This window comes from Antedon mediterranea, chromosome 6 (assembly GCF_964355755.1).
Source record: "Antedon mediterranea chromosome 6, ecAntMedi1.1, whole genome shotgun sequence".
Lineage (NCBI taxonomy): Eukaryota > Metazoa > Echinodermata > Crinoidea > Comatulida > Antedonidae > Antedon > Antedon mediterranea.
In genome coordinates, this window is record NC_092675.1 from 27,004,041 (window position 1) to 27,020,512 (window position 16,472).

The 16,472-nt window shown below is 34.6% G+C and overlaps 2 protein-coding genes across 2 annotated transcripts; one reads left to right on the forward strand and one right to left on the reverse strand.

Annotated features, from left to right (window-relative positions):
- The first annotated feature begins 687 nt into the window (after positions 1-687).
- Positions 688-2,409, forward strand: LOC140051880 (uncharacterized). Its single transcript, XM_072097211.1, has 3 exons — positions 688-1,218; positions 1,366-1,459; positions 2,060-2,409. Exons 1-3 carry the CDS (start codon positions 737-739, stop codon positions 2,276-2,278), a joined length of 795 nt encoding a protein of 264 aa, XP_071953312.1. The 5' UTR covers positions 688-736; the 3' UTR covers positions 2,279-2,409.
- Positions 2,410-2,557: 148 nt separating this feature from the next.
- Positions 2,558-16,239, reverse strand: LOC140051879 (A disintegrin and metalloproteinase with thrombospondin motifs 3-like). The gene is made up of 23 exons (XM_072097210.1): positions 15,835-16,239; positions 14,617-14,650; positions 14,061-14,326; positions 13,369-13,537; positions 13,104-13,243; positions 12,482-12,565; positions 11,634-11,781; positions 10,507-10,612; positions 9,107-9,247; positions 8,709-8,859; positions 8,466-8,576; positions 7,663-7,796; positions 7,451-7,514; positions 6,917-7,013; positions 6,598-6,737; positions 6,298-6,418; positions 5,656-5,739; positions 5,390-5,553; positions 4,692-4,896; positions 4,286-4,421; positions 3,639-3,852; positions 3,223-3,361; positions 2,558-2,992 (listed from the first exon to the last, which is right to left on the reverse strand). The coding sequence occupies exons 1-23, from the start codon at positions 15,892-15,894 to the stop codon at positions 2,841-2,843; spliced, it is 3,060 nt and encodes a 1,019-aa protein (XP_071953311.1). The 5' UTR covers positions 15,895-16,239; the 3' UTR covers positions 2,558-2,840.
- Positions 16,240-16,472: the final 233 nt, after the last annotated feature.

Below are 16,472 nucleotides of genomic sequence, written 5' to 3' on the forward strand. Positions count from 1 at the left end.
CAGTATGCTATAAAAACAGTATTTAATGAGTTTAACAGTTTTCGGAACGAAACGAAACGTCACTTTCAGTATGCTATAAAAAAACAGTATTTAGTGTGTTTTCGAAACATCATTATAATAATAATAATTTTATTTCTGTCTTCACCTTTAATGAAAATGACAACCACAACAGAAGTGTTTGGAAATCCTTAGTCATATACGTTAACTATTGTTATCACCGAATTCACATAAAATAAAGTCTTCGTCTTAAAAAAATAGCCAGGCCTATTAGTTAGGATCAATTGTGTCATTACTAGTAGATTAGAACTTTTATTTTAGTTTATAATGAACAAACACTACTATTCTTTTCTGGTCCAATTCTCCATGCCTAGAAGAAATAAAGAAACTTTTCCGCATTCCGATGTAAATCGGAAAACATTACTGCCAGATGAATGTTATTATATTCGTCATTTAAGATATGGGTTTGATGACGCAGCCATCTGCATCAGTAAACGAAAGTAATTTTATAAAAAAAAAGCATCGCACAAAATACGTCAGCTATTATTAAGGCTGTTAATATTTTTGATTAAATATTAACGGCTGATAACTCATTAGATCACTCAGGTTAATACGTCATTATCATAGAGCTTCATGAGATAATACGCTTAATGTTCAAACTGTAAAATTAATTATAGGGTATAACTATATAAATAATTTAATTGTACAGTAGAAACATCTCCCTCTATTGTTTTAATCAATGAAAAAGACAGATCCTATCCAGGGGCACCCGATTAATTACAAAAGCCTTATAAGGCATCTTGTGTCACGGCCTAGAATCTACTCGGAAACTATTACAGGTGTTGTAGGATTTGATGTGAGTATACTCAATTACTGTAACTGTACAATGATTGCTGTTAGTTTTATGCTGTTTGCACTGATTCAATGCTCCCTATCATGTCGGAGCACAACTGATTGCACTGAAACAGACGTGATTCCAACTGATTCAGTTGTGAAACCTCCTTCGTTGACTGTTGAGCAAGCAAGAATATTGAACAATCTCTATCGAGAACTTATGCAGCTACCATGCGATGAACGTCGGGATAGAGTCTATAACACGACGGTGCCGCCGATAAATTTGACTAACATCCAAGGGCTCGCGCTCTTAAAATTGTATCATGAATATTTTAAGGAGATGAGTCATAATAACAAAACGGGAAGCTGTTTTTTCGGTAAAAGAGCGTAAGTAAGTTTTCATAATTGCCTCTTTATTTAGCATCATGTTGTTGGTGTCATTCTAAATAATATATAATATAATATTAACACAATTTTTGTAGACCTTAGTTTGGTTAGATTTAACTTATTTTGTTTTATTTCACTTCAATGAAGGGCGGCCAATATTAACGTGTGTTCACTGGAGGTTGTCAACGTAACTTTGAATCTGGCTTTGGATGGAAACGGAGTGCCAGTTTACATTCCTCAAGTAAGTTTTATTGACACGCTAGGTCTTCTAACGAAATACTCTCATCTATATATAAATTATGGTTAATTCCTACATAGGCGAGCACAATGGAAAAAGAGAACGTCCTTCAAACCTTTTTACCCGAGTCATTATCATTCCGAGAACCATTATCTACACTTCCGAGCGAAGTATATACAAGTAGGCTACTTAATCTGCTCAGCTACTGTAAACCTAAACTGGTATATATTAACTGATTTGACCTTTGTATAACACTTTTTAATAGGTACTATATAACTAATATGATTTTTTTCTTTAATTTTATTCAATGTTTGTCTCTTTATAAAGCATGAAATGCTTGACGCTTAAGAAATACCCACAGAATCCGTAATTATAGTTGTAAATATTTGAGACTGTACTTTATTAAGCTACCGTATAATCATCACGTTGTAAACTTATGACGAAACCCAAACATAAAGCTCTGACTAAACTATCAAACTAATTTGACAAATAACGTAGTGATATGACATCATCATGTCCACATATGGGCACATCACATTTGTTTTGTCACGTAAAGTTTGATAGTGTAGACAGAGCCTAATAAAGAATAATTGTCATTAACAGATTCCAGATGCAAAACCACCAGTTTACAAATTCAAACAAACATTTCAAGAATACAAGTGTGTATCTGTCGAATGTGCTCCAGGCCTATCTTGCCAATGTTTGGAAAAACTTGGGCACAATGATCTCGCAGTCGTTAGTTATCTGGATGTACCAGCTGGAGAGAGCGCATTTTATGTTAAAAAAATACTGCTAAATGATTGCTCTGCATATATTATGTAAATGCCGGTCTACATAAAGCTTAACATGATACAGTATTTACTCTTATGACGATCGTATTAGCTTATAGGTTCTTAAGTAACCAGATATGAATATTATCTACTTAAGTACTCGACTTCCATATGTACAATTAATCGTAATGTTCAATTTTGATAAATAACTTTTTATTTGACATAACTTGTTTCTTGTTTTAATTACTTTTCGTTATTTATTTATTTTATTTCAACAATATTAATACAGGCCATCAATGTTGTAAATTAATTATTAATTTGATCTCGTTACTTTTTATTTGTTGGATTGAGATCACGGTACAGCATAATAGTTCCATTTTAAAGTACTTACAATGTTGGACTACACAACGTTAAATATATAAATGTATAAAATATTAATAATGATACCTTACTAATTATACATAAATAGACGGACATTTGGGTTATATCCTAACTAAACTAAGTAACTGAAATAGGTTTACAAATAGACCACCATAATCTTTTCAATTTACGGCAACATGTTTGCTTAATAGGCCTAATGGTTCTTTCTTTTCTGTCACTTCTTTCTTACAAAATTATTTTTTCTTTCTTCCTTTCTTTTGACTTTTTGAGAAAATAAATTCCATTTCCTCACAGGATCTACAACAAAACTTTCTATATCCACGTAGAGTACAGTATGTTTCATATAAACTTGGTCCGCACATGGGATTATTCACCACTCTGCACCCTGAAATAAACAATGTAATAGAACTACTGTTAATTGGCGGTGATTCGACTTATTATTTGATAACATGTTGGCACACATGGCGTTTAAAGTTTGCTTATAGAGATCAATCAATTTTGTTTTTATGTTCATATAATTCATTAGAATTATAAAGCTTTACATCTTGGATTTAATCAATACCGTTGTATAATCAATAAATAAATTTATTTGACGGTCCTAGACATTACACTAACCTTCATCACAAGACGGTTTGAGACACTGTTTTATTGTTTTTGGCTTAGAATCATAGCACACATACTCGCTATCCGCATTCGATGGTTTGGAACACTTGACAGACCTCATTTTAACTCCCAGTCCACATGTTACCGAACACTGCAAAAATTAAATAAATAAATAGATTCCAAACTTTCTTTTTTTCTACCTTACAGATACAAAGTTAATTAATTTTAGAACATTCGATATCAAAGAGAAAGCAAGCAAAAAGTAGTTTAGCTTTGAGCGTCTCTCAAAATTAGCTCTTCTGTAATGTATACGAAAAGTATCAAACATGGTAAGAGGTTTATAAATGAATGAATAAATCAATCAAACAAAAAAAAACAACAAAAAAAAAAAAAAAAAAAAAAAAAAAAACAACAACAAATAAACAAACCTGAGACCATTTTCCTGTTTTCCAGTATGCAGGACATGGTCTCTGATTACATGTTTTTGATACAGGTGGCGGAGACATTCCTTGACATCTGCTGGAACGTACAGATGTTTGTGTGCCGTTGTACAAGCGGACACATTGTACAGACCGCGTTTGAATGCCACCAGCACCGCATCGCTTTGAACAACGTTGCCAACCCGTTGTTTCCCAAAGATACCTGCAAGGAAATTGTACACCGTAATAAACAAAAAAGAAAATTAATCTACTTTGTAGGAGAGGTAAAGAAGGCTTTGACCGACTACATTTAGTTATTCAATGTGTGCAGGCCTAGGCCTGATAGGAATTGTCCCATTATTATGTACGGACGGCAGATTCAGCGCCTACTACTGTATGTTCTAAAGGAAGTTAGAATGAAGAATAAAGGTAAGAAACGTACAGATTGTAAATCTCGATCTACACTATCAAACTTTGTGACAAAAAAATGTGATGTACCCAAATATGGTAGTGATATAACGTCATCGTGTCCATATATTTGCACATCACAATTTTTTTGTCACTCATAAAGTTTGATAGTGTACAGCCAGTTTTCTAGATTAGATTTCTATTATTATTCCTAATATAATAACACAAATGTTGTTAAAATAACGGACCTTGGCGAAGGACACTCTTCTTCATTGCAAGGCTTTCGGATAGACATTGGTGTAAAGATTTTGAAGTCGCACTTTGAATCATTTTCACGATCACGGGTTTTTGTATTTCGGCACTCTTGCTGAAAATATCGCCAACCTAAAAATATAATAACGATTATAAAATGTGTTAGTTCGCCAAGTGTTTATATATGGCTACGGTCACACAACAGTATCAAGGCTGGCGCGACTTACCGCGATCGAGATTAAGCGAGACTTGAATTTTAAATTGGGCAGTCACACTATTAGAATTTGGTTATACGTATAATTCGGGTTACAACGCACCATCCCCGCTCACTTATAGTTTTGCTTATCCGCTAAAATTGTTTTCATTCCGAATTGAAAGTACAAATTAATTATTAGTACCCACCTCCACCACACGTTTTTGTACACACTGTCCATCCATATGATTCCCATCTGTATAATGGTATAGCAACGGTTGTTTTTTGAGTTGTTGACGGGATTGTAGTTGCAATTGTAGTTGTAGGAATGGGTGTGGTCAAGTCTGGTTCATTAGGTATAACATACTGGTATCGTACTTCAACAAAACGCGAATAGCCAACCGTTGAACTCACCTAAAGTAATAATAATACTAATAAATATGAATATGTATCATGGGTCTTTGTTGTTTCTCTTGGCAGACTGATCAAATTGAAGACAGGAGTAGGGCCTATCTATAGTTTGCACATAATGTTTTGAATATAAGTGAGACTCTAAGACAATTTTACTGTACTGTACAGTTAAGTAGAATAGGGGTTCCCGTTTACGCGGGAAGTACCGGTATTGTGTTTCCTAAATAGGGGTGTCAGATGTTTCATTTTTTCGTATTTATATGGTGTTGGATTATTTAGAGGCTAATATTACGAACTTGTGTAAAAACAATCAATGTTGGTTGAACGAGTTGTACTGTATCAGTCTCGTGAGTAAATAAAGTTTATATTTTATACAGTAATTATATTCCGTTGACTATTCAGTGATTTTAATAAAAATGTTGAAGTAGATAACAATTAAACGATATAATTATGTCATGAATCGATTGAAAGGTTGTGTAATAATAATTTCACCTACTATAACACGGATGGGTTTTAACAGTGGTCCTTTGGCGGCTATGAACTCCCTCTCTCTACCAAGTTCATACGCAAACCTCGTACCAGCCCATACGGCAAATCCTGTAGTTTCATTTTTGTTAGAACTCTCGAAAACATAGTGGTTTGATACTATATCTTCAATAACTAAATAAAAAAATGGTAATGTCGCAAATAAAAAAATGTATATACATACATTGTACACTTTATTGTATTATCTTATTCCATAGATAAGGATAAAAAAATTACCAAAAATAACATATAAATTTCTTGGTTTAGATATGACTATTTCTCTTGCCCTTCTAGGAATTATCACAACACTTTCAGTACCATCTGAAAAGATATAAGTTCAACAATAACACTGATATCGGACTAAACAAAACTGAAAATAGTTTAAATACTACGAATATCTTAACTCCAATAGTTTAGGAGATAAACGATAATTTTTAGAAACCCCTTTCTGATACGCCTATAGTTTAATGAATATGGTACCTGTGTATATAACATTCCTCATTTTTTAAATCAAATTAGTATTTGTATTTCGAGCATGGATTATTTTATAGTAGACTGATTTTTTTTACCTAATATTAGTAAAAAGATTAAATATTTTGGCCGTTTCGTACTGGTGGACTGAAATTTAAAAAAAAAGGCTTAAAGACAATACTACAGACTTGTGAACGTCTAGGATGATTTCTGCCCCGTGAGACGTAAAGGAATAGAAATTTATAAACATCCGGAGCGGCGTAAATCCCACACCGCCCTCCCTCTACTTAAATTTTGAAATTACAAAAAATTGCAAAAAATACGAATAATATGAATAATATTCAGCACTTAATTTCATAATTTTATGTCCTATTTTAGCATCCTAGGCCGCCATCATTACTGACTTACATGGCACTATAATTCCATCAAACTGTCCCTGTTTCTGATGGCAAGACGAGCCATCTCCATCGCATACACCACATACGTCATGGACACGCTTCGAGCCTCTGATGCCATTGCAACCAACTAGCTAAATAAAACCAGGCAGGTATAAATAAAACAAACATAGCTTACATTAATTTAGACTTTAGGCCTTTGTAAATTGAACATTGAAGATGTTTATTTGTTTTTTACGGTTGCTTAGATGAAATCCCAAATTAAGTTAAATCAGAGAACTGTTTGTGATTTAACCAAAATTCACATAGTTACCAAGCAATTTCCATTGACACACACTGAATTAGTATCGTCGTAGTTACAACGTGTTCCATCGATAACATTTTGTCTTGTCTTGTTAATGGATCCGGTTAGAAGCGATGTACATGAAAGTTGGCACTGTTCCTTTGCAACTTCTGTTTTAAAAAAGACGATTATCTTTTATCGTTCTAACAGATTAGCTCGTAACGGAAATAATCAAAAATAATAGACAGTTATTGTCGGAAATATTTAAAGATAATAGACAGTGTCAAAACTATTCAAAGTATTGTAGTTACTTTTTTTTTAAATAATAATAATTTTTTTTGTGTCGTACCGTTACCAGTAACATATGGTACCCATAGGTTATCTACGTCATTGGAACGACGTCGGCACTGTAACTCCCGAAAATCTTCAGTCGGTCTGACGCAATCCTTATAAAAAAAAAAAACAATTAAGAGCATTGTTAATTAATTTAGAAAAGCATTGTTAATGTTTTGTAATTCTAATCTTGAACCAAACCATGTCTTTTAAGTTCAGCCCCGTTTAGTAGTTCAATAAGAAAATTATGTTCTAAGCTTGATTCCCACCAAGACACTACGTAATGATGTAAGCCGCAACACAACCGAATCGACCAATCACAAGCGGCAGTTGGAATAATCCATCGCTTGTGATTGGTCAATTCGCTTGCGTGCGGCCTACGTACTTGCGTCGCATGCAAGTGGGAACCAAGCGTTACCGACCACATACAACCCATTTTTCTATTCATTTATCATATTAGAGGGCGTTAATTGTCTATATTCATTATGTGCAACAACAATACTAAAATGTTTATTATATTAGAAGTACAGTAGGACTGCATTATACTTACGTCAGCATTGCAGAACCTGAAATCTTTACTTTTACCTCTACATCTTCTGCCACCTTTGAGAGGCCTGTGAAATATAGCGTTTATTCTTAATCAAAATAGTAACTGATTATTTTAATCCCATTCCAATTAATATCATCATCGGTGTCAATATATCATCAGAAAATGATCAGTAATCAGTTAATAGTATGAAGCATTAAAATGAAGATTCTTACGGTGGATTATCACACCTCCTTGTCTTCTTACTAACACCAATCCCACACGATTTAGTACAAGGCCCCCATGCACTCCATGGACCCCATGCCCCATTCCGTTTCTTGTAAGCTAAGCATCGTCCTCCCAGGCACCACTATAAAGTACAGCAAAGTAATTAAAAATCAAACCTACGTATATATTAGTGTGTTTGGAGAGGCTATGAGCATACACTGTGCTGAAATCTATAGCCGATTACAATCATCAGATATGTTTTTGTAAACTGATTATATATTTGAATGAAGATCGATTGTATATTTAGATGAAGATCATGTATAAACATAATTATAAGCATGGACGTGTACATCAATAAATATCAAATATAAAATGTTATACCCAAGAGTTCCTTCGCTATTTTAGAGCCTTCAGAGATGATGGTGATTAAACAATTACGCTGTGAATTCCTTACTAATTTCTTAAAAGGGAACTCCGGGGTTAAAACGATTATTCTTATTTTAAAACATAAACCTGTCTGCACCACTTTTAAAAGTAGGGCTTATGTCACGCTCGTTCTGCTTTAGTCGGGTTGTTATCAATGTTGCTGCAGAGGGTTATATTTTATAACAATGTTGAATTCGGAGCTATCTTTAAAATAAGAATATAAGACCGTCATATGTATATCTACAATGTGACAGTGCAACTGCATCAGAGGTTGAGTTGGATAAGTGAACGAAAGTAAGCATATTATCATAGCATAGTCTGAAACATTATTTATAAAAGAAGATATAAGTTTTTTGAAGCGAGTGTAAAGATAAAGATAACTTACCATATTTGGCGCACATTGCGTACCATCTAATGGCGGCGAGCGCCGTTTCTCTGGAATACAATTCCGGCTTTCATCCGGATTATAACACAGTAGAATATTGCACGGGTCAGCCTAAAAAAAATGACACAGTAGTGTTAAAAACATTGACATTTTAAGCCTATATATTTATATTAATTGAGTAATGTGCTTGCACTTCTTAATCATTTGCCAACAGCGCAATCAATATTACAATAATGCAAATACCCTGTTTTCTATCGTAACCCATGGACAGGCAGTGTAGTTTCCACCGTAAATGTATTGACACTGTTCGTCTAAGGAAAATTTCTCTCCGATGTTCCTGTTCGGCTGTGGGTAAGGAATAGACAGCGGATAGTCCCGTAAACATCGGAATGATCTAGAAGAATTTAAAACACAAATGTTTGATATTAGACTAAAGTTGTTACCTTCATTTGCATCATGGAAAAGGGGATTCCAACCAAGTAATACCAAGGCCTAAATTAGAGTTTCTTCACAGGCCTACAATGTTACCGTAGTGTCTATTTAGCCACTATTTAGCCGTGATTTAGCTTTTAAGCCACGGGCTAAATAATAGTATAAAATCAAATAAACCACAATCATAAATACGCTACAATTATACTTACTTGATATCCTTTTGCATGGTTTCTCGACTACAATTTGACCAGAGATATCGAATGAATGTTGACCGAATGACTTTTGACATGATGCTACCACGGAAGATATCATCGGCGCATCCATTGTCATCATCATGCTTCAACCCGAGTCTGAAAATGGAAAGAATACTAATTATTATAATAATAGCATTAAATTGTTAATCTTACAAATACAGAAAATACAAAAATGCATTCACGTTTTCTCTATTCGTTTGAAGCCGAATTACATAAAATAAATGACAGTACGAAACCGAAGGGGCCTTTTATAGGGGTAGTATCAGGTTGGAGTGACTAATAATGAGAATTGAATGCACCAAAAGCAACCCGCAGACAAGTAAATGAGATATAGGGTCTAGATCAAAGGGGAAGTGGACGCACCACAAACTCAACCCGCAGACAAGTAAATGAGATATAGGGTCTAGATCAAAGGGGAAGTGGACGCACCACAAACTCAACCCGCAGACCGCAGGTCGGTAGATATAATGACCAGGGCAAACAATTATGAAAATTTGAACACAAAGCAATCCGTAAATAAAGGGATATAGGACTAGGACAAGCAATTATGATAATTTGAACACACTAAAGCAATCCATAAAAGGGGATATAGGACTAGGACTAAGACAAGCAATTATGATCATTTGAACACACTAAAGCAATCCATAAAAGGAGATGTAGGACTAGGACAAGCAATTATGATCATTTGAACACACTAAAGCAATCCATAAAAGGGGATATAGGACTAGGACAAGCAATTATGATCATTTGAACACACTAAAGCAATCCATAAAAGGGGATATAGGGGATATAGAGACTAGAGAAAGCAATTATAAACATTTGAACGCACTGGAGCAATCCGCAGATTACAAGTAAAGGGGATATAGGGACTAGATCAAGCAAGGGAATTGGACACACCAACGCAATAGGCCTAAAGTAAACTAGAACTGGACACAATAATAACACGGGCAACAACAAATGAGATAAATGACAAATGGGAATAACAGACAATAATAATAACCTGTGAGAGTGTGAGAGCAAGCAAAATGGTACAATTTAGAACTCACTAGAACTCCAGATAGCAATTGCATTTTTATAACACTTTTGTTAACATTTTATTATACCATATTTTTCTTTGTATTTTTCTAAATTTGTTAAATGTCGGTGTTATTCTATCGTTCTAGTTGACAGGGGCTGGTCAAGCACATCACAAGATGACAGTTTTATACTTTTGCTTTTCCGCTACTCCCCTGTTATACTTATATGTTTGTTTTTTTGCTATGTAGAAAGATTGAAAATAAAAAAATAAAATAAATAAATGGTTGAGAAACTGTTATTCTTGGTATGACTCCAATAATCATGGTGACGAGACTTACAGGTGACCTATTTCCTGAGCGATTGCAAATGAGGTAGTGAAGCCTTCGTCTTGTACTAAAGCACAACTTCTAAACTCGCTACACATCTGGCCATTTTGTTCATAACCTGCAATACAAAATATTAGCAAATTTGTTTTTTGAATTATTTTCGCAATAAAACATAATATAATGGGAGTTAAAACTACAATCAAGCCGAACTATGTATAACTTTGTAGGCCTGTCGTTTTTTAATATAGATCTATTCACAGAATCTGATGTTTAGCGTGACAATAGAGAGAAATGGGCCAGACGTATACAATTCAATGGAATCATAACAAACTGTTTGAGGTGATATTTTGATACAAATTTTGCAGTTTGTACACACTTTTGTGTACATCTTTCTTTAAAAAAAAACTTCCCTGCATACAAAAACATATCGCGATTCGCTATATTGTTTTACAGTGTGTACCCAACTCGCTAATTGGCGAGTTGGCGTGTCTGTTAAAAAATATACAACTTGCTCTAATCCCTCTTGGAAGTTACTTTGCATAGTTATGATAATAATTAATTCCCTTGTTTAACTTCAATATATCACAACAATTTAACCGGAAGGTTCCCACACCACGATAAATATCGGCATAAGTCCTTCGACTCTCGGAGACTGTTTTTTTGGACACCACTTTAGTACTAGAGAGGGTTTATCCCACGGACAAATTTGAACGAATTAATCCGACAAAGAGTGTTTCCTATTGTAATACAAATTTAAACGGCTGATATTGTAAGAGCATGGATTAGTATAAAGCAGATACAGTATTGTAATATTCTCCGAAACCTTATTTTATATTTGACGAATTCCGCTCAGGGATAATATGAGATAGAATGTTTTGGTTATGTGTGTGTAAAGCAATTCAATACGCACACAAATTTATTTTTCTATAGGCCTATACTTATTTAAGTTTATGATGAATAATACTACCTTCTGTGTAGGAACTCAATTATTAAAACTGAAATAAAAGTTCAATCAGTCCCGCTTATCGTAGCAAGACGCACTAGTCACGGGTTTAATATTTTTCCGAGTGAGCCAAATTTAGTACGATAAACATACATAATCGCTTAAAAACAAATTGACTAAATGCGAATGCACTAACCAGATTTTGAAAGTTCCTTCCGTGTAAGAAATAAGGCCAAATCATAATGATCTTCGCTTGCATCATCAATGTCTTGATTCATCCTAGCCCACGAGCACACTCTGCTACGACTCAGCTGTAAACTCGTCTTTACTATTTTGTTGGCCGACTGTATTAAAAAAAATTATTAATTTTAGATCTTGTTTTAAGTTCAAATTCATGAAAACCCCCTTTTTTACTGTTATTGTTTAAGGTTATAATAATTATATCTGTTTTAAGTTAAATCATAACTGCATTCGTTAAGTTAAATGCCTTTTTGGTTCATTATCATATTGTTTTTTACATGTTTCTTACCTTAATTAATTATGTTGCCTGGACCCCACATTTTAAAGCTTAAGCTTCCAGTGGGGTACACCTTTTCTCATTTATTATCTATTATTTTAGAAAATTTTAACTGTACTTTGTTTTTATTTGAGAAATAAATTTATTATCGATTGATTGATAAAAAAAAGAATTATAAATTCGTTATTTAGAAAAGTGTACCGGTATATCACGGTAAATATTTTAGCAATATATTTAAGGTATTTCATGAATAAGCGATCCATCGTCGTTCATAATTATACAAGATAGTATAGTAGTTACAAGTGACTAATCCGACAAAATGTATACAATGTATTAGTTGGGTAGGCCTATTTAACAATGTTAGAAAACGGATGAATACTTTGAATTAGTAATGCTAATCATACTAGTTACAACAGGACTCCTCCTTCCTTCTTATAACGTATCGTATTATGTATAATGTAGTTAACAATGTTATAAAATGTTTCTATATCATGCCTACCAGCAGAGATAAAAACAATCATTGTTACCTCTTGTTCACTCCAAAGAACTATTTTGGTGATGATAATTTGAATATTTATGCCGATAGTTTCATCTTGTAAGATCTCATTGACCTAAACAAATAATAAGTAAATAATAAGTAATAGTATTAATAAATAATATACTATACTTTTGCTCTCTGAATTATTTACCTACAATTGATATCTGTTATACCTGTAAAGATTGTTCGCACTTAAGCTTGGTTCCCATTGGCGACGCGACGCAACGCAACCGACGCAACGTAAGAAAATTTCCTTCCAATAATTGTGTTTGTCCCCACCTGCGTGAAATCAAACCTGCGATGTTTGCAGCACTGTTGCATAGTCGGTTCCCACTTCTGACTACGCAATACAGGACTTTGCGTCGATACCTCGCTGCGTTGCGTTCTAGTGGAAACCACGCTTTAGACCCAACGCAATGACGTTTAAAACGCATCGCAAGTAATTTAGATGGATGGATCACCCAAACTGTTAAGCTTGTCATTGGTCAACTCACTTGCGTTGTGCCTACGTCGTTGCGCTGCGTTCCAGGTAACGAGCCTAAACGCATGTGTGATTTGGACTATGCGTAATAATGATAAGTTGTTAATATTTTAAGAGAATGTTTGCTTACCTTGAATATCAGTGATTCTAAATATTCAGTCACGGTATCTTGGTAAAATTCACTCATACTAAATTCACCAACAAGCAGTGTTTCGATATAACGGACCGGTCCTTTGAGGGACCGACGATTTCGTGCTCTTTGGACAGATTCTTTAATAAAATACAATGTAATTAAGATGAACGAATAGTTACTCAAATTCTAGGCCTTATATGAATATTTGAATCAAGCATTTATATTGCCAACAATAATGATTTATTAACAGGCTTTTACTCACTTTCAACTGGATCACTAGTACTAGGCCTAGCACCGTCAACTGGATTTACTCCGTTATTATTTGCGTGGCAGTAAAGAACATGGGGGCAGCCATTTTGACGGCACTGATCTTCATCATTTGTGACGTATTCAATTATACACGCATGGTCCCGAACTTTTATTACACCTTGCTGCAAAATTAATTGTAAGCAGTTGTTACATTAACAGTCACACTAGGGAAGAGTGAAATTACTCTTCCCTAGTCGCACACACCCAACCCAAACCACACCATCTCCCACAACCCCCACAACATCCCCAACAACCCCTCTCCCACAACCTCCCCAACCCTCACAACCTCCCCAACCCCCACAACCTCTCCAACAACCTCCCAAACCCTCGCAACCTCCCCAACCCCCACAACCGCTCCAACACCCACAACCTCTCCAACACCCACAACCTCTCCAACACCCACAACCTCTCCAACACCCACAACCTCTCCAACACCCTCCCACACAACCCCACAACCTCCCCAACACCCTCCCCGCCCCCCACAACCCCCGCAACCTCCCTATCTTAGTCTTCTATGTAGGGCTTAACAACTTGGTTCGACTTGTTTTGTATCGTCTTGTAGATTTTTCTTGTAAATTTTTCTTGTAAATTTCAATGTTTTTCTTCTCAATGGAATTTTTTTAGAAAATATTTAAAACAACTTACCATTCCATAATTCACTTTTACTTCAACTGTTGAGAAGATTCCATTGATGTTCCCTGCATAATATCCATTGCCTATGTCGTATGTTGTTGAACGATTGTTCGAAGTTTTAACAGAGAACATTTCCCTATTTTCAATTCTTACCAAGTCCATTGTATACTTAATATCGTAAATCTTAATAGTAATATATAATAACGGCACGTTTTCTGATAAATCAAAACTAAGGAATTCACCATGTTTAGTTGATTTGTATGGTACAACAATTGTATCTGAAGGTAATAGAAAATAAGAAAGAACGATACGATATATTATTACTGTGCTGTATGTCATGTTTTTAAACTGTATTTACCTCCTTGTCTGAGCCTATACCTATAATAATATACGAGTTTTCAAAACAACTGAGTTGTTATAAATAAATACTGGTGGTGTCTTTATTAAACAAAAATCCATACATTTTGTGTGTGCAGCAGAAATTGGAAGAAAGACCTCTAATACCAAAGGTTCTCCAAAAAGAGTTATTTCGGCCAAATATATTTTTTTATTAATTTCAGTAGCCTACCTGATTTAAATAAAATATTTTCAATTTGGTCTACCTGAAAAAAAACCACATTTTTATTAAAACATAATTTTAAATAAATTAGGCATAATTGTGTTTATGGTGATGATGATTATAAATTGAAATTTACTGAGAAGTGAATGTAATAAAAATGAATACTCCTAAATGTTTGGTGTTGACAATATTTCCTCTTTGCGTTTTTGAGTGACATTTTGAGTTGCATAATTATTTTTAATGAGAAACACGTAAAAGTACTTGAACACAAGGGCTTATTGTTCGGTGTGAAAAGCGTGCGACTTGACAAGTCCGATCAGATGGAACTAATTACTGTTCGTTACCTAATTTGAGGTTTAATAATCATCTCTCTGTTCATGGCTTAAGGAAAGCGTAACATAATTGGCGTTGAAACAAAGAAACTTATAGTGCGAGGCTGCTTTGGGAACATGCATGTAGGCCTAATCAGACTGGCCATCAGACCTCTCCCACTCCCCAATCTCGACAAATTCACCCTCTTCTCCAACGCCCCCACCCCTTTACTCCTTCACTCCTTCAACAAATCAAAGATTGAACAAAACAACATCGAGATCCTATTTGTAGGCATATAAAAGCAATTTAAACTGCTGTTTTTTTGTAAATGCACCAATCGGCGGTGTGTTATATTGGGGTGGGGAGATCAGAGAATTCTTCTGCGGCAAATACATTTAGTAAGCTATTACCCTCAGTAAAACGGCCCGGTACCAACTTTACTTGTTGCATGCATTGCGGTTCAAAGGGGGACTTAAAAGGAACTTAAAGCAGCTCCTCGGTGCGTGAGGAAAATATTAATTACGAATGTAACACCCATGACTCATGTATAAAGGAAATGACAAACCGATAAAACCAAATGATTAATGGCGGAATCCCTCAACGCACCTATAATCAAATTCTCATGAGATGCTTAAATGCATCTATCAAAACATGAAAACTAAAACATGTTTATAACGTTTATTATAACTTTAGATCGAATTCGTTTCTACTATACAGAGTTTAAAATGTGCCTATTAATCCGCTACTGTTTTAAATGTCTTAATATAAATAATATGGAGGTATAATACAATATATACCCCTTCGTGATTTATATACCAGCACAACATTAAATACCATTTTCAATGGATCAAGTAGGCATGTAAACAATAACCAAACTATTAAATCTAATTATAATTTAGCCTAGGCCTTTCTTACCTGGACGGAATTCGTTACGGCAATGACGGCCAAAACAATAGGAAACGTAGATGTCCACATGTTTCTTGTTAACTTCAAACTGTGTATAAGCCAACATTCAGCACAAACTGAAGGTAAAGATACTTCATAAACCAACACATTGAATTATGACAATTTTTAAGGTGCGTGATGCTGTGTGCTGTCAAACCATAAACTGAAGTTTCTACCTGTCAAGAATATTTAGTTTGATTCGACACAAGTCGACATTTGGATCATATTTCCCGGTCTTCGTACAACAGCTAGCAATCGGTTTCAACTTCTATAAAAACAACACGTGACAATAACCGTCTGATTTAAATAAAATATAAACAATTATATTTTTCCGACATTTGCCGAGTGTCCGGTCGATAAAAGAGTTCTTATGCGTATGATTTGTACAACGAAGACATTAGTATAATTTCCGGAATTACGTACTCACCACAAGTTGATGATATTGACATCTGGCTTTAGTTGCTAAGCACGTTGTGTAAATAAGACGCCGATTGGTCGGCTCATAATTAAGACAATTTAATGAGTAGGCCTATAATGTACAGTAGGTCTATATATATATATTCATAGAAGAAGGTGTATATAAAGTCCCATCACACAATAATTATGTG

Excerpts from the sequence above, each read along its gene's own strand:
- LOC140051880 (XM_072097211.1), top strand. The coding sequence starts at position 737 with ATGAAAAAGACAGATCCTATCCAGGGGCACCCGATTAATTACAAAAGC. Across the intron at positions 1,219-1,365 it reads TGTTTTTTCGGTAAAAGAGC|GGCGGCCAATATTAACGTGT; the intron begins GTAAGTAAGTTT and ends ACTTCAATGAAG. Across the intron at positions 1,460-2,059 it reads TGCCAGTTTACATTCCTCAA|ATTCCAGATGCAAAACCACC; the intron begins GTAAGTTTTATT and ends TGTCATTAACAG.
- LOC140051879 (XM_072097210.1), bottom strand. The coding sequence starts at position 15,894 with ATGTGGACATCTACGTTTCCTATTGTTTTGGCCGTCATTGCCGTAACG. Across the intron at positions 6,738-6,916 it reads ACCATATGTTACTGGTAACG|AAGTTGCAAAGGAACAGTGC; the intron begins GTACGACACAAA and ends TTTTTAAAACAG. Across the intron at positions 4,422-4,691 it reads TACAAAAACGTGTGGTGGAG|GTTGGCGATATTTTCAGCAA; the intron begins GTGGGTACTAAT and ends TTATATTTTTAG.